Genomic DNA, 24,795 nt, shown 5'->3' on the forward strand with positions numbered 1-24,795 from the left:
CCTAAATTTTCCTTGAGAAACTGTATAGTTCTAGATTTCACATTTAAGTCTTTGATCCGTCTGGAGTTCGTTTTTGTGTGTGGTGTGAGGTACAGATCTTGTTTCATTTTTCTGCAAATGGATCTCCAGTTTTGCCAGCACCATTTATTAAACAAACATTCTCTTCCCCATTTAATGGATTATGGTATATTCTTATCAGAGTGGCACTAGGTAACCAGAACAGTCTTTTAGTGAATTATTTTCAGTGATTTTTGAGGTAATTCACAAGTAGATAAGATCCTAAGTTATTTAGCCACAAATACTAACGTGAAACTTTTGTATCAGGATAGACTATGATACTCCAGTGGCACATGCAATTTTAAAAAATAGTATATGCGTGATCAGCCTAATTATGGTATCTTTTAGCAACTGTTTTACTCATGTGAGAACACGTTATAAATGGCAGAAGAAATTAACATTGACTTTTTTTTTTTTTTTAAATAGTTAAAGGCAAAGAATTCCCTGAAAATTACAACAAATCTCTTGGAAAGTGGTCTCTCTCCCTAACTGTCACTGGTCTAATAGAAACTGGGAGAATATCAGAAGCTGAAGCCCTCTGCACACAGGTATTGTTACAGAGCTGGGTGTTGAGATTCATGGGCTCTTGTCCTACTTGGATAAGACCAAAATTACTTCAAAAATGGAGTGCTTATTTAAAGAGCATGTAGTGATAGTGATGATGATAACAGCCAACATTTACTGAGTACTTGTCACATACCAATTAAGGCATTTGGCTGCTAACAGAAGGTCAGTGGTTCGAACCTACCAGCTGCTCTGTGGAAGAAAGGTGGAGCAATCTGCTTCCGTAAAGAGTCACAGCCTTGGAAACCCAGTGGGCGTCACTATGAGTCAGAATTGACAGGATGGCAGTGAATACATCTAGCATTTTGGATTTAACCTTCACAAAGTCCTGTGCCATTGCAAGTATATTAGTATCCTCACTTTTTACGAATGAGAAAAACAAAACTTACAGAGGATAAATAATTTGCACAGAGCTAATAGCTAGAAACTGACAGAGTTGCCATTTGAACTCATATTTGCCTGACTCTAGAACCCAAGCTATTAATAGATTTTTTTTTTTTAATATGATTAGGGGGACAATATTTTACTTTCATTTCTGGTTGCTCCTATCAGACTGCTGTGTTTTCAGTATCTCTTTGTTTTTCCAAATTTCTGGACCACAGAGAAAGACTGTGGTGATTGTGAAATGAGCAATTGGAACTGATTCTCAGCAGTCAGTTTGTACATGCCAGATTGTAGGACTGTGTGAATGCAGGTTAGTTATTTTCTCAATTCTTAGTGCTTTGCCTAGTACATAGCAGAGGCTCAATAAGTATTTATTGAATGAACAAATCAGTTTCATAAACATATTCAGAAGTAATGTAATGGATCCAGAGAGTTTTAAGCATGACTTTTCCTTACAACATGATGATCTGTACTGCTCTCCAAGGAGATGGTGCTATCTTCTTAGAAATGGGTTTAGAAAGATCAGTTTAAATTTTAAAGAGAAAGAAAATGCACCTTTGATGATCTTTAACAAATGTTTGTCCTTGAATTTTCTGCAAAACAATAATACATTTTGTCTTTTATTTAAGGAAGTCCATGGAAGTAAGTTCAGGACAGGCCAATATACAGTGGGTGTTTATTAAGCATTGATTAACAGTTGCTGTGCTCTCTCTGATAGAATAAGTGGTACTTTTATGAACCTTTCCTCCTTATTTTATTATTCCAGTCTCTTATGTAGAAGAAAGCAATCAAGTACTTTTCAGAAATACACTTAAGACTATGACCAAACAACTGAAAATAGAGAAGAATATCATTGAGAGACAAGTGAATTCTGTGCCCAGACGAGAAGAACATACATTAGATATCTTTGTTAAGAGATTGAGAAAGGAAAATGTTTGTATTTCTTTCCTTTTTATATAATGTTTCAGTAAGGAATAATGGTAGTTTTCACTGTTACTATTATATTTTCTAGTTCAGCTATTGATGTTCAGAACTTAAATTTTTCAGGATTTCACCTAAGAATAAAAGAAGTGAAAGGGACAAACTACATTTAAAATAAACGACTTAAAAATATAATAATATATATTATAGTATTACTGACTAAATATCTGCTAAAACGGCAAGGAGGCCACATGTTCCGATCTCCTGTAAATCCCACAAAGGAAGACAGAGTCACCATCAATAACCCAAGGCCTATTCCTGCCAGGCCAGACATGCTGCCTCCCTCCAGCCCTTTCACCAACCGTTCCTCCCAGAGCACCCACCACCTCTCTCCTGGGTTCGATAATTCACTGCAGTGGCCACACAGAACTCACAAATTAAGGGGTTTATTAGGGAAGCACCAGGCTACAATTCAAGTTCAGGAAGAACGCTCAGTCTCTCTCCCACCCCACCGTCCCTCAGCCAACAGTCTCTCACAGTCTTTCTCCCAGCAGTGCATGTCCGTCAGTGTCTCACTCAGCAATGCGTGTCTCTTGTGTCTCTTTCCCAGCAGCATGTGTCTCAGGAGCGCGTGTCTCTTTCAGCAGCATGTCTTCCTTAGCCAGCAATCAGAGAGAGACTGAGACTTCTTCTGCCTCTAGGAGGCCTCCTTTTGAGCCTGGCAGAGTGGCCAAACTAGCCAATCATAACATCAGCATTCTAAGCACCTGAGAGAGAGCAGGAACCTCCCAGAACATTGCTTTGTGTTATGCCCAACAGAAATACCCCAGGTGGATAACTTTTACAATCAGGAGCTCCTCAGTTGCTCACAGCAAATTCCACCACAGAGTTTACAAAGACTTACGGCTAGAAAAGCCACACTAAGTAATTTACTACACCACAATATCTAAATGTACAGTTTAATATTAACAGGATTTCAGAGTTTTATTTATTTATTTAGGAGCTCTGGTAGCATAATACCTAAGGCATTTGACTGCTAACCAGAAGGCTCGTGGTTCAAACCCACCAATACTCCTCGGAAGGAAGGTTGGGCAATTTACTTCCATAGTGATACCACCTTGGAAACCCAAGGAGGGGTTGCTATGAGTCAGGTCTGACTTGATGGCACTTAACAACAACAACAACGTTTATTTTTTTAATTTCATTTTTTGCAGAGTTGTTTACTTTTTAAGAAGAAAACATTAATTTCAGAAATATTTTTTCCAACTTGAAAAATAGCTTGTCTTTCACAGTTAACATTTAAGAGCATATTTGATGCATTTCAATTTGCTTTTAATTTTCAGAATTTAAAAAGTAACCCTGATCAGCCAGCTGTTATCTTACTTCTGAGGCAAGTTCAGTGTAAACCACTCCTGGAGTCACAAAAACCTCTCCCAGATGCTGTTCTTGAAGAGCTGCAAAAAACAGTCATGTCCAACTCAACATCTGTTCCTGCTTGGCAGGTAAAGTTCTCTCCTTTCTTTACCTGAGTCCTGAGTTAAAGTATTCTATGATTTTTGATGAGGTCAGATGTATGTTCCATTTTTCTTTGCCTTGACTTTAAATTCATATTTTCCAATTTCAAGTTATAAAGGGTATTATAGGTAGAAGAACTAAGGAAGTTGAGTACTAATTTGGGATCTGCTGCTGTAATTGTACAAAGCTTTCTTAATTGTTGATTATAAATATCCTCAATATAGAACAATGGTGAAAGTACTCTCTTACATTGGGTTGATGTAGGAGAAATAAAGAAGTGTTGCAAACATTTCATAATAAGGGTATTGTAATGTTTGAAAGTTCAAAACCACTGAGAGTTGCCTTGGAAGACAGGCCCAGGACTCTGCTTCCAAAATGTCATAGCCTTGAAAACCCTGGGGAGCGGTTCTACCTACTGTTGCACACATGGGGTCGCTTTGACTCGGAATCTACTCAGCAGCAGCTAACAATGACAAATGGTGTATACCCCTGCGTTTAGAGGGGCTGTGTGTAGTTTTCCCTACCTACTTTACAGTAACTCATATCCAAGATTCTCATTGTTATTTAGTGCTTTTAGAAATAGGTTTTTTCAGGATACCCGATTCAACAGATTGCCCTTTTAGCTAGTTTTTGTTATCCACCATAACCAATATGCAGTTACCAATATGTGGTTCATTCTTACTGATATTAAAATACAAAAAGCATGTAATTACTTTATCACTTTGTTGTATTTCCCACTGGGCCCCAGGGAAAGTGTCAAAGGGGCCTTTTGATATAGATTTTACAGAATCTTCTTATTTTACTATACTTTGTTCTTTATTCTGGTCTCTCGTTATGCCAACTTTTTGACGTTCTTGTTTAAAAATTTCATTACATAATAACATGCAAATCAAAATGTATTGATAATCACTGGTGATTAGAATGCAAAGGTTAGAAATGAAGAAGAAGCATTGGTAATTGGAAAACATAACCTTGGTGATAGCAATGACACCAGGATCACCTGATAGACTTTTGTAAGACCAATGACTTATTCATTGCAGATACCTTTTTTTCCGTAATATAAATGGCAACTATATACGTGGACCTCACCAGATGGAATACACAGGAATCAGACTGACTGCATCTATGGGAAGAGGCGATGGAGAAGCTCATTGATCTTTAGCCAAAACAAGGCCAGGAGCTGACTGTGGAACAGGCTATCAGTTGTTCATATATAAGTTCAAGTTGAAGCAGAAGAAAATTAAAACAAATCTATGAGAGCCAAAATACAACCTTGATTATATCCCACATGAATTTAGAGACCATCTGAAGAATAGATTTGATGTATTAAGCACCAGTGACAAAAGACCAGATGAGTTGTGGGATTACATTAGGAACATTATACATGAATAAAGCAAATGGTCATTAAAAAGACAAGAAAGGAAGAAAAGGCCACAATGGATATCAGAAGAGACTCTGAGACTTGCTCTTGAACAGAAAGTAGCTAAAGCAAATGAAAGGAATGATGAAATGAAGGAGCTGAACAGAAGATTTCAAGGGGCAGCTCGAGAAGACAAAGTAAAGTATTATAATGAAATGTGCAAAGACCTTGAATTAGAAAGCCAAAAGGGAAGAACATGCTTGCAGTGATTTTTATTTTTCAGGCACAAAACATATCAATAAACCTACTCCTCATTTATTGACATGGTTAGGTTCAAAAGACCAGATTGGTATGCAAAAATTCATGTTATGCAAAAATAAAGGATGGTCACATCCAATTACATAGTGGAGGATGGTTGCATCATTATATAACTGCCAGATTACTCCATTACATAACTGCCAAACCACTGAGAATCATGGCCCAGCCAAGATGATACATAACCTACTTTCCCCATGCTCTTCAGCATTACTTCCAGATGTATGTCATTAATGTCCAAAATAGTCACATAGTACATTTTTTACTGTTGTCATGAATACAAAATGTCAGATAATGAGATGGTCAATAAGTGTGGAGTAGGTATAATTAAATAAAAATTACAATTTCATCAAAGTTTATTGAATTTGTTGGAAGTAATTTACTAGACTGTACTAAAGTCTTTTGTATTCTTCTCCCTTTCTGTTCCTTAGTGGCTGGCACATGTGTATCAGTCTCAAGGAATGATGAGTGCTGCAGAGATGTGTTACAGAAAGAGCCTCCAAGTGGCATCCCAACAGGGCAACTGGAGTGGGAAGTTGTCAAGTCTGTTGAGGCTGGCATTGCTTGCATTAGAAGTCTGCATGGTAAGAGCATATAATTGTGCTCATGAAACAGATGATTCTTTTTCTTAAGGATGAAAGTTTTTTCATATAGTGATATCCTACTAAGTTCCTGTTGCTTCATTAACTTTTAGTCGGGCCTCCTCAAAGACTATATTTTGGGCCCTTGATGAACAGAAACCATAAACCACAGTAGAATGTTGTAAATGTTTGGGGGGGGAAAAAAAGAAGATCGCAATTTTAAAAGTTGAACTATGACAGAATAGGAGCTCTGGTAGCATAGTGCCTAAGCCACTTGACTGCTAACCAGAAGGCTGGCAGTTCAGACCCACCAGCCACTCCTCAGAAGGAAGGTTGGACCATCTACTTCCATAGTGATACTGCCTCAGTAACCCAGGGAGGGGTCGCTATGAGTCGGATCTGATTCGATGGCACATAACAACAACAACATGGCGAGATATTCATTCTTGCTTCTTGGTCGTTTAACTTGGAATTAACCCAAAGATACAGATAGTTAACATTTCAGCCACTTTTTAAATTCAGTTTGATATTCTGTAAGAGTGACTAATTTGTGAGTTGACATCCTGCTTTCTAATAACAGTTTGGAGATACTACTCTAAAAAAAGCTTTATTTGCTGATATGGGAAACTCTTTGACATGAATAGTTAAATAGGAGTGGGAGCAAGCTACAGAACAGTTTGTATGGTACAATCCCATTTAAGTATATGTATTTTTGGTGTATATTTTAAAGAATATCTCTAAATATGCCCTGTGTATGTATGTGTGTGTACGCATGCCTGTGTTCATATAGGTACATAGGGAAGATACAATGCTATATGAAAAGATATAAAAGAAACTGAATCGCAGTTACCTTAGAAAATGGCACTGGGGTTTTAAGGATTAGTGACAGAGAAATTTTCCTTTTCTATCCATTGTTAGTATTTGAATTATTTTATCATATATGTATTACTTATTTAATTAAAGATAAAATATTATTCTTTCTGATTTGCATAATCAGAAGAAAATTTTCCTGACATGCCAGAATTATCTCTTGCATTCACCATAGTAATCTGTTGCAGATGTGATTTATTCACATTAACTAGACATCTTGACAAAGAAATACTGGAATTAGGAAATTTTTTCAACATTAGTGCTATTGTTATAAAGCACATTTAAGAACTTCTTAGGGCAGGGACCATGTTTTGTTCACTTACATCCTTTATTTACCAGTCTGCCTTGTACATACAAAGTGCTCTATAGGTGGCTTTTGAATAAATGGGTAAATAATAATGGTGGTCCAAGTTGAGGTGATTGCAATGAAAATAAATAGTGGTTAATAGTAATTATACCTCACCAGACATTTTATTTTGTCTGTACTCTGCTTGTAGTTAACAAAGGTCTTTGTCACTTAGCAACTGTTGAGCTATGGAAGATAGACATACTGCCTGTAGCATGCTCTTAAAATATTTGAACTGGAGTAAGTAGGCATCCTTTCAGCCTAACTTATTACTTGTTATTATTAGTTAATAAATATTATTATAATTTGCTCTTCATTCTGGTCTTTTGTTATGTGTGTTTTGTTGTTTGTTCATTTGTTTTAATGCGAGGCTATTAAATCTGCCCAGGAGTAGAATGAATAATAACAAAAATAATAGTGAACACACACACACAGAGCACTTAGTTTGCTGTGCACTATTGTAAGTGATTTATACATATTAATTTATTTAACAATCACAATAACCTTCTTTTTCAGATAAGAAAATTAAGGCACAGAGGATAAAATAAATTGTTCAAGGTCACACAGCTAGGAGTAACAGAGCATGGATTTGAACCCGGGTTGGCTGGCTGGCTCTTCCTTCAATGCTTTCTTATCCATTATCCACTACATTTAAGTCATAAGAAAGTGAATTTTTTTAATTGTTGTTTTTGTTTGTTTTAATTTTTGAACTTTTAAAAATGGGTTTATTCAAGGCAGGAGACAAGGACTAATTTTAAAAAGCTGTGTGAAAATCTTGTTTAAAGATCTCCATTCTCTTCCTTATCCAAACCATGTTAAAAATTGTTCTACATCGTCTTGCTAAAACTTAGGTCTGTTCAAGTCTTTCTGCTGTTAAAACATAGTAAATGGTTTCTCATCACGTGTGGAATAAAATGAAAACGCCTTAATTTGGCATTCTTATCCCTTTACAGATAAGCTGTCCTTCCATTTTTCCAGTGTGGTTTTCTGTCATGTGGTTTCTGTTCACACTGGCTAATAGACATGCTAGACTACTTGCTGTGCTCAGAACAATTCCGCCCCCTTACTGCTTCTGTGTCTTTTCTCACATCTCTCCTATCTGAAATATCTTCCACTTCTTTGCTCTCCTACCTCTGTTCTATCCATTGAAGGCAGCTCAGGTGCCATCTCTTTCACAAAGTCTACTGTGTTAATTGCATGTTCTCTAGCAGAGTTAGTATTTCAGTAACACCCATGAACACCCACCTAGTACCCCCATAAAATCTTTCTCCTAAAAGCCTTAGTTCTGGTTCTACCACCTACTCCTGAAACCCTCAGTCAATTAAACTGTTGGAGCTCTTTTCTTTTTTGTAATAGTGGAGATAGTAATACCTATCTTGCCTTCTTGAGGAATTCTTAGAAATGAAGTACCATTTACAAATACTTTTGTAAACATCAAATCATTATCCAAATATAATTTTTTCTTGTTAAAAGATATGACACCCAATGATTATTATAAAGAAATAAAAAGATGCTATATGTATTTCTATGATAAATAGCTGATAGTGTGAGGTGAATGAATATATTAAGATTAGACTTTTATGAGAAGCTACTCTATGTATATAAGGAGCTCTACCCACCAGCCACTCCTCAGAAGGAAGATTGGGCAATCTATTTCCGTAGTGATACTGCCTTGGAAACCCAAGGATGGATCACTATGAGTTGGATCCGACTCAACGGCAGTGGGTTTGTCTTTTTTGGAGTGGCACAGTGGTTAAAGAATTTGGCTGCCAGCCAAAAGTTCAGTGATTCAAACCTAGCAGCTGCTCCATGGGAGAAAGATGAGGTAGTTTGCTTCTGTAAAGATATTTAGCCTTGGAAACCCTATAGGGCAGTTCTTCTCTGTCCTTTGGGGTCACTGTGAGTCAGAATTGACTCCATGGCAGTGGATTTGGGTTTCTTTGTTTACTGTATGTATACTTCTTTGTGATGACATATGAATATATTGTTAAACTGAAAAGTTTGGTTAAAATATTAGATACCAGATTCCAGATGAGATACCAGATTAAGGTTCAGATTTTTGAAGTGAGTAGAGGACTAACTTATAAGCAGCTATGAAGTAGCTGAAAAGTAGTGTCAGAGGAGGATTTGTGAAGAAATTTCTTTGAGCAGCGCTGTTGCTTTGTTAGGAGTAGCTGCCACCTCCACCCCCAACACACATTGCCACACACAGACACACACAAATGTGAAGAAGCGGGTGCTTGCAGAGAGAGGGAGGCACTGATGTGTGCCTTCTGAGGTCCTGCAGGCACATACCTAGAAGTGTATGAATAGACAGCTGATACATGCTACAGAGTCTGTGGCTCTTAGTCTGAGCTGCTGGGATGGAGAAACAGTTGGTGGTGTTCTAGAAAGTGACTGCATGCTTCTAGGAGAGAGTAGCCACCAGTAGGTGAATCCTAAAGGTGGATAGACATATCTTTCCAGGTTACAAGATGGAACAAGGGAAGGTGAGTTGCTGCACCAGGGTACCAGCAGCACTCTCAAAGTTTGATTGAGCTAAGTGTGGCTGTTGCCAAGTGTGGGAGTGGATTGGTATAAGGATTATCTTAGAGCCTGTCCAGTAGGGCCACCAGTAGGGTGATGGGATCTCAGCAGAAAGGAAAGTAGAGGTTTCCACTTTGCTAGGAAAATGGAAGAGAGTTAATGGAAACTCAGATGAGCAGGACTGACTTCATAGCAATATATCCTGTGCTGTTACACAGGTCTAATGGTATCTTCTTGGCTTAATACTCTACAGTTGTCATCTTGAAGTTCTTAATACTTTTTGAACAGAGAACCTGCATTTTAATTTGCTTCCAGCGCCATAAATCATATAGCTGATCCTGCAGATGAGAGACTGTCCATGAAGTTCTGAGTCTCTGATAAGCTAGAAAAATTTCCATGAGAAAAAGAGCTTCAAGTATCTGCCAGGCCTGGAGAACTTGAGACCATCTTACAGTGGCACCAGTCAAGTACACACTTGTGGTATTTTAAGGGCCTGAAAGTGCAATTAGCAATTAGGTGGGAGTGTTGGTTAGGAGGAACAAGCCATCTACTGATGCTTGTGACACCCTTGCTAGGATCTGAGGGGGTGGTGGGTGTCATTATTACTTTGAGTGAAGTCTGAAGTATTGAAAACAAGAGGACATTCTGATTGAGACTGTGTGAATGAATGTAAGAAAAATCAGTGTAAGAGTCATGGGGCCATTGATGATTTACATCCAGGGACAGAGAAAAATAATAAATTTTAAAGATCATGGGAAACAAAAAATAAAAGTGCATTCTCATCACATTTTTTGTTCAGTGTATGTTTTGGTTACCTAATGCCACTCTGACAGGAATATATACCACAAATTGGTGGCTCAAACAAACAGGGATCTATTCTCTTACAGTTTTAGTGGCTAGAAGTCTGAGTTCAAGGTGCCAAGCTCTAGGGGTTGGGTGAAAGTGCCTTGACCTTGGGCTTCAGCTGTGCCTCTTGCTCCCAGGTCACTGAAACTATAGGTGTCTTTTCACTCAGGCAGCTGCTGGCTACTGAGGCTGACGAGCCCAAGGTTGGCAAATAAAATGGCACAGTCCTGATATTACCAAACCACACAGCAGGCCATTGATTCAAGTCCCATTAACTATCCCAAGATCGGCAGACAACATGACAGGCTGCTGAATAACAGCTCGTCTACATGCAGGATTCAAGTGGAGACCTTCCTCAAAGTTGCTTCTTATATACTGGAAGCAGCCCACATCCTTAAAGCAGCAACTCAGCTGCTCCAGGAGATTCCACCAGGGAGTTGATTACCAATCTCACCATGGGAAATAACTAGATCCACCTCCCCAGCCACTCAAAACCAGGCCCAGCCAAGAGGACTTATAACTTTAACTACCACAGTGTACTAATTACATATGGTAACTTTTACCTGATATAATAATCTTTGAAATAACTTCATAGAAAGTTTTATATGAATTCTTGGAATCTTTTAGATAGTGCATTATAAAAGATAAAAACATCTAGTGAGAATTTTATGCAGTTAATTTTTGAGAAGGTATAGGTGTACTTTTATTAGTTTTTGCCTTATCCTATTTTCTCTGTCAGATGAACCCAAGGTTTCCACAGTATCCGTCTTTGTAGAAGATGCCCCATAACGTTATCTGTTCTCTCTTTTCAAATGTATTATCTTTATGGCTTCCTCTTCTTCAGTTAAGGAGTTCTGGTGGCATAGTGGGTAAGGCATTGGCTGCCATTCCAAAGGCTGGTAGTGGTTCAAGCCCACCAGCTGCTCCATTGGAAGAAGATGAGGCAATCTACTTCTATAAAGATTTACAGCCTTGGGAACCCAGTAGGGATTGCGCTGAGTCAGAATTGATTCAATGGCAGTGGCTTTTTGGGTTTTCTTCCTTGATTGAGTATATTACTATTGCTTGCACTGCATTGATTTTACTTTTTTTTTTTTTTAATAGTGTTTGAAACAGGCAATATTATTGACTCCTTATATTGACTTTATTTAAATGTGCATTCTCCAGACCTGTAATTATAAAATCTTGGTTACAGTTTGAGGTTTTCAATGAAATATTTTTCATGCATTTTTTTCTTTTTGCATAATTCAATGGATTGTTCACTATTTTATTTTCAGGAAGTGTTACCTAGGAAATACTTATCTATTTTATCTCTGAGTCACTACATAGATAGAAGAAACTAGTTTGTAACCTGCTTCTTTTCGAAGGCTTTATCGACACTAAAACAAATACATGCACACACAGATACATTAACATTTTTACCATAAAGTGAAATTTCTAAAATGTTTTCAGAATTGGTAACTTTAATTTTTTTTATTTGTTATCTTTTTCACACTTTTTTTCCTGTTAGGGTTTCATTAGAATATTTTATTTCAGCCTTTTCCCTCTCCTTAGCTAGTTTCCAAAATGTGGAACTTTATATTTATCACTATAAGTTAAAGAATTGGTCATGTTAAATGTGGTTTTTTGTGTTTGGTAGACCAAAGGCTTACTAAATGATAGTTTATTTTCTTTTAAAAAATATATTAGTGTTTTTGAAATAATGCCTCTTCTTTGAAACTTTCCTTTATCCTACGCTACTGAGTTTTGTAGCGTCTTGAGGGAAGGCATCGGATCTCTGTCATTTTTCAGTAATTACCTTCTCTGCAGCCTTCATATGCTGACTTGTCCAGGTCGATGCTCACTAATCAGAGTGGAATTGCTTACTCTTAAAGTAAACATGTCAAAAGCTTTGATTTAATATTTGTCTTGTATTTTTACAGGCTAATATTTCCAATGATCACTGGCCATCCTTGGTTCGAGAAGCTACAACTGAGGCCTTGAAGCTTTGCTTTTGTCCACTGGCTGTTCTTATACAAGCTTTGTTGCAATTCAATCGCAAAATTGGGGCAAGGTATGAAGAATCTTTGTTCATTTTCTTTCTTGGAAATACTTTTTCCCTTTCATCCCTTCTAAGAAAAAAAAAAAAAGAACGATTTATAGTTGGTTTAACACATTGATATTATACGCTTTGAGGTTGTTCATATAGCTATATCAATTTTGTAAAAACTAGTTCTAATAACTCATTAAGGGAAGAAATGAGGTCTTATATTTGTTTAAAAAAAAGATCTAGGTACACAGGACAACAGAGAGGTTTGGCTTGACAACATTTCAAGTAAAGAAGGGCTTAGAGTGTTTGTTTTCCACAGTATCAGAATGAGCTAACAGTGTGATGTGGCTTCTAGAAACAAACAAAATCAAAAAGTCTTAAGTCCTAGGCTACATTAGTGTAAGTTCTTGAAGATACAGTAGCTGTGAAAAAGTCATGACTATTGAAGAATTGGTTGATGTTCAGCCATTTCTGGAGGGAGCATATGATTGAGAGCAAACGGTATTGAGGGAGGAGGTCCAAGTAGCACTAAAGGAATTGGAAAAAAACAAGGCTTCAGGAATTAATGAAGTACCTAGTGAGATGTTTCAAAAAATGGGTACAGTGCTATAGGTGCTAACTTGTTTGTGCCAAGAAATTTGGAAGATAGCTACCTGGCCAACCTACTGGAAGAGATCCATATTTGTGCCCTTCCAGAGAATGGTGATCCAGCAGAATGCAGATATTATCAAACCATATCATTAATACCTCATACAAGTAAAATTTTGCTGGAAATAATTTTTAAATGGTTGCAGCAGTACAGTGAAAGAGAATGGCCAGAAATTCAAGCCAGATTCAGAAGAGAGTGTGAAACAAGGGATATCATTGCTGATGTCAGATGGATCTTGGCTGAAAGCAAGGCATAGGAGAAAGATATTTACCTGTACTTTATTGACTATGCAAAGTCATCTTGCTATGTGGATCATAACAAATTATGGATACCACTGCAAAGAATGGGAATTCCAGAACATTAATTGCACTCATGAGGAACCTTTACATAGATCAAGAGGCAGTTGTTCAAACAGAACAAGGGGATACTCCATGCTTGAAAATTAGAAAAGGTGTGTCAGGGTTTGTGTCAGGGTTGTATCCTTTCCACATACTTATTCAGTCTTCATGCTGAGCAAATAATCAGAGAAGTCAGATTACATGAAGGAGAATGTAGCATCAGCATCAAAGGAAGACTCGTTAACAACCTGCAGTATGCAGATTACACAACCTTGCTTGCTGAAAATGAAGAAGGCTAGAAGCACTTACTGAGGAAGATCAAAGATGATATAGCCTTTAGTATGGATTGCACCTCAACATCAAGAAAACAAAAATCCTCACAACTGGACCAATAAGCAACCTCATGATAAATGGAGAAAAGATTGAAGTTGTAAAGGATTTTGTTTTACTTGGATCCACACTCAACATCCATGGAAGCAACAGTGAAGAGATAAAACTATGTATTGCACTGGGCAGATCTGCTGTGAAAGACTGCTGCAAAAGACCTTTTTAAAGTGTTTAAGAGCAAAGGTGTCACTTTGAAGACTAAAGTGTGCCTGACCGAGGCCGTAGTATTTTCAATAGCTTCATATGCATGTGAGAGCTGGACAGTGAATAAGAAAGACTGCAGGAGAATTAAAGCTTTTGAATTGTGGTGTTGGTGAAGAATATTGAAGGTACTATGGACTGCAAGAAGAACAAACAAATCTGTCTTGGAGGAAATACAGCCATAATGTTCTTTGGAAGCAACAGTGGCCAGATCTCATCTTTCATACTGTGGTCATGTTCTTAGAAGGGACCAGTCCCTGGAGAAGGACACCATACTTGGTATGATATCCATATGATATCATAGAGGGTCAGCAAAAAAGGGGAAAACCCTCAATGAGATAGATTGATGCAGTGGGCTGAAGCATAGCAATGCTTGTGAGGATGGCATAGGACCAGACAGACAGTTTCATTCTGTTGTACATAGGGGCACTTTGAGTCTGAGCTGACTCAGTGGCACTTAATAGCAAAAACATTGAAGAAGCAGAGACATGTTGTTTATAAATAATGTAATTTTACATCTAAGAAATCCAAATGCTTCTCAGATTAAAATATAAAAATTCTTCAAATACTTTTGTTGGAGAATGGTCATAGGGTTAGAAATATATTTGAAAAAAAAGACTTAGAGTATGTTTGAATAAACAGAGGAGAATATTTAAAATTCTGAAATTAATATCTAGTTCTAATAGATATCAAGCAAATACAAAACAATCTCAAGTAAATGGTGGTTTAGGAGTAAATGTTACTGGGACAAAACAGGTATTGTAGAACTAGAGCTTCAGATATAAATATATGGCAAAGGATACTTCACAAAACAGGAATGAAGGAAGAAATAAGACAATATGGCTAATTTACAATAATACCCTTAAAATTTACTAATATATATTTATTTTTTTCCTTCTGTGACTAATTTTACCAAGAAGTGTTTTAGGCTGTGATTTAAAATCCCTAAAAATCTCTGCTTATGCCCAGTGGGGTGGCGTCGAGGGCTTTAGCCCCATCCCTATATCTCTTTCAGCCCTTCCCACATGGCTGTCTCCTCCAAAACCAGCTCCCAAAATGCATATAGTCTAAGGAAAAAGTGTGCTTACTGTGTGCTTCCTGTGCAAAAGCATTTTTAAGATAAATTCTTTAGCTCCTACTTCAAATCAATTGCTACACTCTCCTATTTCATAGTTCTGAAGTTAGCACTATTTATGTTGTTTTTACTAATACAGAAGTTATGGAGTCATAGACGTTAGCAAGTTAGGAAGGAAAAACACAAAACACAACTGTAAATCAGCATCTTATTACATAGGTGCATGTATTCCACATAGCCTTCAAAACGTGCACTAAAAGCTGGGTATTATACACTAAACTCCTAGTGTAGATGTTAAATATTTCTCCTTTCCATTCTACATCATGTTTGTATTATTTAGTGATTTATGTTTTTTTTCTGCTTATTTTCTTTTCCAAAATGATTAGAAGAAGACCACTCACAAGTGCTCATAAAATAGGAGTCTTTTCCCCATTCTTTTTGGAAAGAGCATAATTTACTTATCTACAAAATGAGAATAATAACAGTGACCTAACTTATAAGGTTGTGAGTATAAATACTAAGTACTAAATCTGTGTCAAACTATTAGCATAATACCTAGCACATAGTACTAAACTAAACCAAACCACTGCCATTGAGTCAATTTTAACTATAACGACCCTATTGGACAGTAAAACTTCCCCATAGAGTTTCCACTCCGAAGGAAGTTTGGGCGATCTACTTCTGTAGTGACACCGCCTTGGAAACCCAAGGAGGGGTCACTATAAGTTGGATCCGACTCGATGGCAGTGTGTTGCGTTGAGTTTGTGTATAGTTTCAAAGGCTGCAAGTCTTTTTTTTTAACGTAATTTCTGTGACAGTTTACACAGCAAATTCATCTTCCATACAGCAGTTCACATATACTTTGTCTGACAACATTGACTGTAATCTCCCACAGTGCAACAGCTCTCCTGCCACTTCCTCCCCATAGCCACCTCTTCCCTGTGTCCTTCCCTCCTATGCACTCCTGTTACCAGAGCTGTCTTCCTGTGCATACACAGCCCTTCTATTCTCCCATGATTGATCTCTCCAAGGAGTTTATCTACCTAATATAAATGTTCAGCTCATATGCTTGCTTTTGTTTGGCTGGAAATCACAGGAATAGTTCAATTCCAGACCTGAAGGGCAGCTAGGGACCATAGTCTCAGGGGTTATACCAGGCTTTCCAGGACTGTAAATCTTTACAGAAGACTGCCTTATCTTTCTCCTGTGGAGCAGCTGGTGAGCTTGAACCATTGACCTTTTGGTTAGCGACTGAATGCTTTAACCATTGCACCACCAGAGCTCCTTAACACATAGTAAGCACTTAATAAAGCTTAACCATTATTACCTTGTAATCTGAATAAATTCATGAAGTGGTCAGATACTATGTCTACCAAAAAATAAAAGAATTATGCAATGTATGAGATACTAATACATGAAGTACCTTATATCAATTTATATGCTTTGGACTAACTATAAAAATTTCTTCCACAGAGAGACACGACGACTTTTGGAGAGAGTGGTGTATCAGCCTGGGTACCCCAAATCAATTGTGTCAACTGCTCGTTGGTACCTACTGAGACACTTATATGCTAAAGATGACTACGAACTAATTGATGTAAGGAATTGTTTTTTTGAAAATTATTGCATTCATACTTAAGTGTGTTAGAGATATTTTCAAAATTATTCCACTTTATAATTCAATTTTAAGAAAACGAGTATGTATTTTTTTGGCCTACGGAAGACTACAGTGTCTACTGTTGTGGCTGTTGAGTAGAGAAACATTTATATACACATGGCTTAAAGATTAGATATATATAGTCTGCATCTTACCATGGGTTAATTATGAAATCCCCATTTGGATATTGGAACAGAAGCCAAATTGGTGTACCTTGGCATAATAAACAAGGCTGTTAAGGCTTTGTTTAAAAATAATTTTATGTAGCTTTACCCTCTACCTATGCAGATGCTTTTTTTGGGGGGAAACTACACAATTTATTAGGAGCTCTGGTGCAGGCAATTGACTGCTAACCAGAAGGCTCGTGGTTCAAACCCACCAGCCACTCCTTGGAAGGAAAGTTGGGCAATCTACTTCCATAGTGATACAGCCTTGGAAACTCAAGGAGGGGTCACTGTGAGTTGGGTCCAACTCAACAGCACATAACAACAACAACACATATTTTATTATTATTTAAGCATAACCGTTTCAAAGCCAGCCACTAATAGCAAGTATAGAAGGTGTAGGGTGGTAGTTTAGAACCTTGATCAAGATTCATGATCAGTTGTTCAAGATATTGTAAGGATTGGATACTAACCACAGGTGGCAAATGGTTGTGTATTTTTCATGTAATAAAATAGAGCAGATTCAGGATATCCTTACATATGTCTCTATCAATTTATTTTTATAAGCTTTCTTAAGTGACAAAGAAGAGTAGAATTACAAGAGGTTTGCCTAATAGGTGGTATTGTACCAGTGAAGCAATGTGAATATGACAAAAGTCAGCTATCAGATGTACTGAGGTTTATAAAACAAGCTGAGAACTGCTGGTCTGAAGCCCTTATTTATTAGAATTTATAGCAGTGCAAACATACGACCATCTAAACCCAACCTAAAGCAGTACCAAAGATAGACTTTTCTTTTCTTTTTTTGCCAGAAAGGCTTGTTTCACTAAACTCCTTTTCTCTCATTATTTTCATACCTGTACTATACTTTATCATTAGAAATGTGAACAGTTAAAAATTTTAGCAAGAGGCAAGTCTAAATAGAAATAGCCAAGCAGTAAACCAAAGGGAAGAAAATGCATGAGTTGGTACTGGTCTTGTATCAACATTACAATAATGGCATTGTTTTTGCCTACTCACATTCATCTTGTCTTGAGCTTGGATTTGATAGACCCAGAATTTCCCAACCTTGGCACTGTTGGAATTTTGGCTGGATAATTCCTTGTTGGGGCTGGGGAGTGTTCTGTGCATTGTAGGATGTTTAACAGTGCAAAAGAGGCATCTTCTGATCTCCTCTAACTTCACAAGAGGGAGACAGAATCACCATTAACAGCCTAAGGCTTATTCCTATGAAGCCAGATATGCTGCCACCCTCCAGCCTTTTTACCTGTTCTGACACCAAGCTGTTCCTCCCACAGCACTCACTACTTCTCTTCTGGGTTCGATAATTGGTTGCAGTGGCCACACACAACTCACATGCAACACTCATGATTATGGGGTTTATTAGGGAAGTAATAGACTACAGGGAGCTCTGGTGGCGTAATGCCTAAGGCATTTGACTGCTAACCATAAGGCTGGCTGTTCAAACCTACCAGCCACTCCTCTGAAGGAAGATTGGGCAATCTATTTCTGTAGAGATGCTGCCTCAGAAACCTAAGGAAGAGTTGCTAGGAGTTGAATTAACTCAATGGCAGTGAGTTTGGTTGAATAGCCTACAACTCAGGTTCAGGAATATGTTCAGGATATAGTTCTTCGATCAGAACAGTCTCCTTTCTGCTGTGCCCTCAGGCATGCCTCTCTGGCCCTTGGCCTCTCGGCCTGGCCTCTGCCCTGCTTGGGCAAGTATTACAAAGCTCTTTCAACTCTGCCAGTAGGTACACCTAGGTGCACCCTGCTCTGCCAGCAAGTCCTCTCTGCCCATTGTCTCAGCCATCTCTCTGCCAAGATAGTCCAGCACAGGGATCTCGGGTCCAAGGATGGGCTCCACTGTACTCCACCTCTGGCTGTTCTCTCTCAATGGCAGTGAGAATCCCACCTTCTGCGTCTAGGAGGTCTCATTTTAAGCCCAGCAACATCGCAAAACCCATCCTTACATTAGAGTTCCGTACACCTTATCTGCATAGTCTCACCCAGTAATCTGGTGGGAGTCACAAAGCCTAGGTAGAAAAGCCAAACCAAGTAATTCACTGCACCACAAGTAGCATCTCTGACTTCTAACCATTAAATGCCAGTAGCAGTGTTCTCTCCTGCCCCTAGAACACACACATACACACACACACACACATGCACGCACAAACTTGTGATGACCAAAAATGTTCTCTAGACATTGCCAAATGATCCCTGGAGTGTAATTGCCCTGGTTGAGAACCACTAACCAGTGGTAACCTGTAGATAAGATGTGCTTATTATGTGTCATGTCAAATTAGAAAAAAGACAAAGGTGCTAGATGCTGGTTGTGATATTTTTAATGGCCATTGTAATACAGGCAAATAGATAAGATGAGGTTAAGAGATGTTGTTGTTGTTTGCCATCGAGTAGGCCCCGACTCATAGCGACCCCTCCTTGGGTTTCCGAGGCAGTATCGCTACAGAAGTAGGATTGCCCTACCTTCCTTCCGAGGAGTGGCTGGTGGGTTTGAACCGCCAGCCTTCTGGTGAGCAGTCAAGTGCCTTAGGCACTATGCTACCAGAGCTCCTAAGAGATAGTAGAATCTAATTGGGTGTTCATTGGTAAAAATCTGGATACATAATTTATAAATATATTCAATATGGAAAAACCAGACTCACTGCCATCGAGTCAATTCCAACTCATAGCAACCCTCACTGGGTTTCCAAGGCTGTAAATCTTTACAGAAGCAGACTGCTCATCTTTGTTCTGCAGAGTGGCTAGTGGGTTTAAGCCACTGACCTTTTGGTTAGCAACCAAATGTTTTAACCACTATACCACCAGAGCTCCTTATTCAATAAAAAGTGACTTTTATCATGTTTGAAAAAAAAAAAAAAAAAAATGTTACTTCTTCCTATTCTACAGAATGCATGTGATAAATTCTCTACTTCTCATGGGATGATTCCAGGAATTAAATAAGTTGATGCTCATACAACTTGCTGTACCATGAGGGATAAAGTCCTATGCCTCTGATCCAGATTTCTACCATGAACGTCTCATTAGATTCTACTACTTCTTAACCTCATCCTATGTACCTATTTGCCTCTGACCCAGGAGTCCCATGTCTTATGGCAGGGAAAATTGTGACAGGCTAATTTGTTAGATTGCAAATAGAATAAAATCTTAGACACTTCACATTTCTTGACAATAAATTACCAAAAAATGTTTTAGTAATTAAATGATCAGCTGAAACTGATTCTTTTAGTTTGTAGCCAAAAACCAAAACGAAACTCATTGCCAACAAGTCGAAACTGACTCATAGCAACCCCTCCTTGGGTTTCTGAGGTGGTATTTCTTTGGAAGTAGATGGCCCAGTCTTCCTTCCGAAGAGTGGCTGGTGGCTTTCAACCACCAGCCTTCTGGTTAGCAGTCAGATACCTTAGGCATTACGCCACCAGCACTCCCTTAGTTTGTAGAGTTGGTGGAAATCATAGAACAATTTTTGACAGAGCCTAGAAATTAGACCCCCGATCTTGAGCTGTAGTTTTAAAGGAGGGTGAAGTCATTTGTTCAATTCTGCGTATAAAATGGTCATTTTGGGTAAGTGTTTAGAGGTGACAGTATTGTAAACAAAGCTACCAAATAAAACCTTTATACAGTGATAACGAACATTTGAATAGATTGTGCTTTTCTCTGGCACTAGCTTTAGTTGAACAATTTATTTCAGCAAAAGTGACAGGAAGATTATATTTAATCAGTTTCTCTTGTGTAGTTTGATATGCCGTTTGAAGATTGCCAACCTAGGAATGGCTTCTATGAAAGTGAATAGAGATGTCGTTAATAGAAACTAATAATGTTGCTGTATGTGATTTCCTACAGGTTCTAGTGAACAATGCCAAAACTCACGGAGATACAAGAGCCTTGGAACTGAATCAGAAATTGTCCTCTCAGTAACAATGGATTATTTTATAGTAAGCAAGCAAAGAAAAAGCTGTAAGAAAAAATGAAGCAGTGAGTCAAGATTTTCCCTCAAAGCAACATTTTCGTTAGACTATGGTTAGAATCATCTACTCTGTTTCTTTTTTAAATCTAAAAAAGCTGAAGTTGTTGAACTGCAGATTTTCCATTAATTTTTAATTAATTAATTTTAATTAATTAATTTTCCATTAATTTTTAATCTAACTTTAATCTGAAAAATACCTGTGATTTTGGAAAGCCCATAATGAAAGGAAAACTATAATTCCTTTATTTCTTCAACAATTATTTGTAAACCATTATTTTCTGCATCATCCGTGGTCCTCAATAGGATATCTTTTTTTTGTAATTCCTTAAAATAAAGCCTTACTAGCATTTTCTAAATAATATGCAAAAACAGATTGGCACAGTGTAGAATTTTCACTTATAAAAAAATAAATTAAAAATTCCTTGTATGAATACTACATTTCAGCAGACCAACTCATCATAAAATTCGAATCTTGTAACCTATTTTACTAGTGGTTCATCTCAGATTCTATTAAAGAAGCATAATATAAATGTTGGTGAGTTTAAACTGCTAATAGATTTGTGTATACAATTCAAAATACTCAGGTGTGTGGCTGCATTTAGAAACATTAAATGGAATGTTTTGGATAGTATTTAATCAATCATGCAATTCTTTCAATTATGAAAAGACTGAACTCTTCAATAAAAAAAAAACAATACTGTGGCTTGTTTTCTTTATAGTAGCAATATTGGATGTTATCTTTAAATTTCAGATTTTAAGACAAGAAAGCACAGCTTTCTATTATTTTTTTCAAAACAAAAAGCCCTTTATCTTTCATATTTGAAGAAACTCAATTTACTTTGGGCTTTGCTTTGGGTTTACTATGGTTTTTAGAAATGTTTACATTATATTATTTATTGTATAAAAATGGATATGATTATATATTTTATGTATATAATTTTTCTAAACCAGCCCCTTCACAGTATTACTTTTTGAGATAATAACTTGAAAACGCTCTGTACTGTATTTTCCACAAATAACATGCACATAGGGTTTATTCACCCACTGCACAACCCTCACAGACTAGTTTCCCATACGTGCTATGCACATTTTATGCATGTGCTTATTATTTATGTATGCATTCTATGTGATAAATATGGTAATCAAAATGTATTTCAAAGGTTAATCTATTGAACTGAACTCTAAATTGGTAAATCTCAAATTTGGCTGAACATAATATTCATCTGAGATGATTTAAAAATAAAAACCAAACAGACCTATACAGTCAGAATCTTTAAGGATGGGGCATAAGACTCTGCATTTTAAAGGAATACCTGAGGGATTCTAATGTCCATTCTGGTTTGTAAACCACTAGATTAATCCAATAAATGATGTCTCCTCTCTTCTCTCTTTAATAAGATTAAGCACGTACCATTCTCTGCCCATTTCTTACTAATGCTCACATTGTCAAACTGATTCAGTGCTTTTAACAGCCTTGCCCACAGACTTAGCCAAAGAGATACTGCAAAAGCCTGCTTGTGCAGCTGTGGTGCCTATCCCTGTCTTGTTTTTTTAGGAAAATACTTTAGCCTTTGCCTTGAGAATGTGCTGGCTCCATCTGTGGGAGCATTTGGGATTCAGTTCTTAGTGTCCATTTTATTTCTGACTTGTCCCTTGCTTCCCAAGATTACTTCCACTTAGATTGTGGACTTAGTTAGCCTTGGCTTTCAGCTGGTTCATTCCAGTTTGACCCCCTGCTGAGAACTTGCCTTTCCACATCAGATGTATTGAATTAGAATCCACATTTTTAAGATCCCAGGTGACTCGTACAGAGCCTTACAGATGAATACATAAAAATCACCTGGGGCTTGGTTAAATTGTAGATCTGATTCAGTATATCTGGAATGGAAAGGCAAATTCTCAGCAGTGTCAAACCCAGAAGGAACTGGTTCGAAGCCTCGTTAGCCTTTGTTCCAGGCAAGTCTAACCAAATCAAGGGGTAAACTTTGACTCCCTTGCACAATTGTGGCTTCCAGGGACCTCAGATCCAGGTGTTCTGGAAAGGAAGATTGGAAAACACCTTAGTTAATACCATCTCAGGCAATTCTTTTTTTCCTGGATGTACTCACATACTCTCTTAACTTTTGTTTACTGCCTTTCCCTCAAATTTCTGCCCAGTTACTAATAATTTTTTATATAGCTTACTTTGTGCCAGACTTGGGCTAAGTGTTTTAAGCATTGTCATTTAATCTTAGTTAATACAGGAGAGTGATACAGCCTCCATAAATAAAATTTAAAGTGCATCAATATTATTAGATTCTAGAGATTTAGCTCTGGTAGGTAGCATAGTGGTTAAGACACTTGCCTGCTAACCAGACGGCTGGTGGTTCAAACCCACCAGCCACTCCTCGGAAGGAAGGTTGGGCAATCCTACTTCCGTAGTGATACTGCCTTGAGTCGGGGCCTACTCGACGGCACATAACAACAACAGTGTAGTGCCTAAGGCACTTGACTGCTAACCAGAAGGCTGGCAGTTCAAACTCACCAGCCACTCCTCAGAAGGAAGCTTGGGCAATCTACTTCCTTAGTGATACCACCTCAGAAACCCAAGGAGGGGTCTCTATGAGTCGGGTCCGACTCAACGGCACATAACAACAATAATAACAGAGACTTTAAAAGTACCCAGAATTTATACATCTTTAGTTAGAGAAATTAGATCAAAACTTATTTCTTGAAATGTCAATATTTAACATTCTATTTGTTTTTCTGTTATATTTTGTTTGAGAATCATAGGTATTTTCTGATTTTTATCTACCATTTAACTGTTGTTGTTGTTATGTGCTGTGGAGTCAGACCTGACTCATAGCGACCTGTCCTTGGGTTTCCGAGGCAGTATCACTACGAAAGTAGATTGCCCAACCTTCCTTCCAAGGAGTGGCTGGTGGGTTTGAACCGCCAGCCTTCTGGTTAGCAGTCAAATGCCTTAGGCACTATGGTACCAGATCATTGATAAATTAGATTTCATAGACTAGTTTGGCATAATCATTTCCTAGTTTTTTATAGATTAGTTTGATAATCTAAAAACTACATTTCACCTTAAAAATGAACTTTGAAACACAATTTGTTTTTTGGGGACTACTTATCATGTCTCTTGAAGTGCCCTTGGTATTAATTTCTGGTCAGAAAAAACAAACATCTTAGTTTAAAATGCTGTTCTTTTTTTTCACGTCACAAAATTACTTATTAACAGACTTCCTTTGATTTGAGAATCTTTACAGAACAAGATTGGACAGAAATGCTTTCTGATTGTACATTAAGGGAATTAAGAGATGTAGTTAGTTTTAAAAGTATGACATTAGATATTTACAAGTGTGTAATGTATGAAATAAAAGGATGCGGATTTGGTTGCTCCATAGAAAGTGTGAATCTACTTTGAGGAAATTATATAAGAACACAGAAATAAAGCAAATTTGGATGTGTGAATCCATGTGACTTGCCAATACATTTCAAGTTTAGCACATTAAAAAAAAATGGAAACTGTGAAAGTTGACCCTTGTCTTTCTCCAAGTCATCCTTTCTCCCACTTTCAGAAACTTCTCAGGTGCCCATGCTGCTTATTATAATGTAATAGCACTCAGCTGCTGCTTGTAAACTGACCCTCAATTTTCAGGAATGGTTTTGTGCTTTTGCTTTTGTTTTTCATTTTTAAAAGATTCATTTGTGTATCATAAACAGGTATAATGTGTTTCCATATTTTTCCATATATGTTTCTGTAAGACTTCTCATATAGATGAAGTAAAAAGTCAGAAAATTCCCTTATTTAGAGTATGTGCCCTATTTTTGGTTTACAAAATATACTCACTTATTGTGTGAGTCTGAGAGCTCTAGTAGCCTCCAGGAAAATCTTTAACCAGAAACCTTTTAGTGTCAGCATTACTAACAGAACTTTTGGACTCTTTAGGGCCTTTATCTGCCCTCCAGTCTCAGTAGGTATCAAGGAACTTCCTCCGAACTCAACACGCATCACAAAAGCCATCCGGATT

At 37.5% G+C, this 24,795-nt stretch overlaps 1 protein-coding gene across 1 annotated transcript in view; it reads left to right on the forward strand.

The window, feature by feature from the left end:
* Positions 1–20,724, forward strand: part of TTC37 (tetratricopeptide repeat domain 37) — a 184,335-nt gene extending 163,611 nt beyond the window's left edge. The window contains exons 35-40 of the mRNA XM_007942549.1: positions 484–605; positions 3,270–3,428; positions 5,548–5,700; positions 12,208–12,338; positions 16,438–16,561; positions 20,650–20,724. Of these exons, the coding sequence (XP_007940740.1) occupies positions 484–605; positions 3,270–3,428; positions 5,548–5,700; positions 12,208–12,338; positions 16,438–16,561; positions 20,650–20,724 (764 nt within the window). The remainder of the gene's footprint in view (positions 1–483; positions 606–3,269; positions 3,429–5,547; positions 5,701–12,207; positions 12,339–16,437; positions 16,562–20,649) is intronic.
* The last annotated feature ends 4,071 nt before the right edge of the window (positions 20,725–24,795 follow it).

Source organism: Orycteropus afer, unplaced genomic scaffold, assembly GCF_000298275.1.
Source record: "Orycteropus afer afer isolate SDZICR_OR568_19922 unplaced genomic scaffold, OryAfe1.0 scaffold00093, whole genome shotgun sequence".
In the NCBI taxonomy this organism is placed as follows: domain Eukaryota; kingdom Metazoa; phylum Chordata; class Mammalia; order Tubulidentata; family Orycteropodidae; genus Orycteropus; species Orycteropus afer.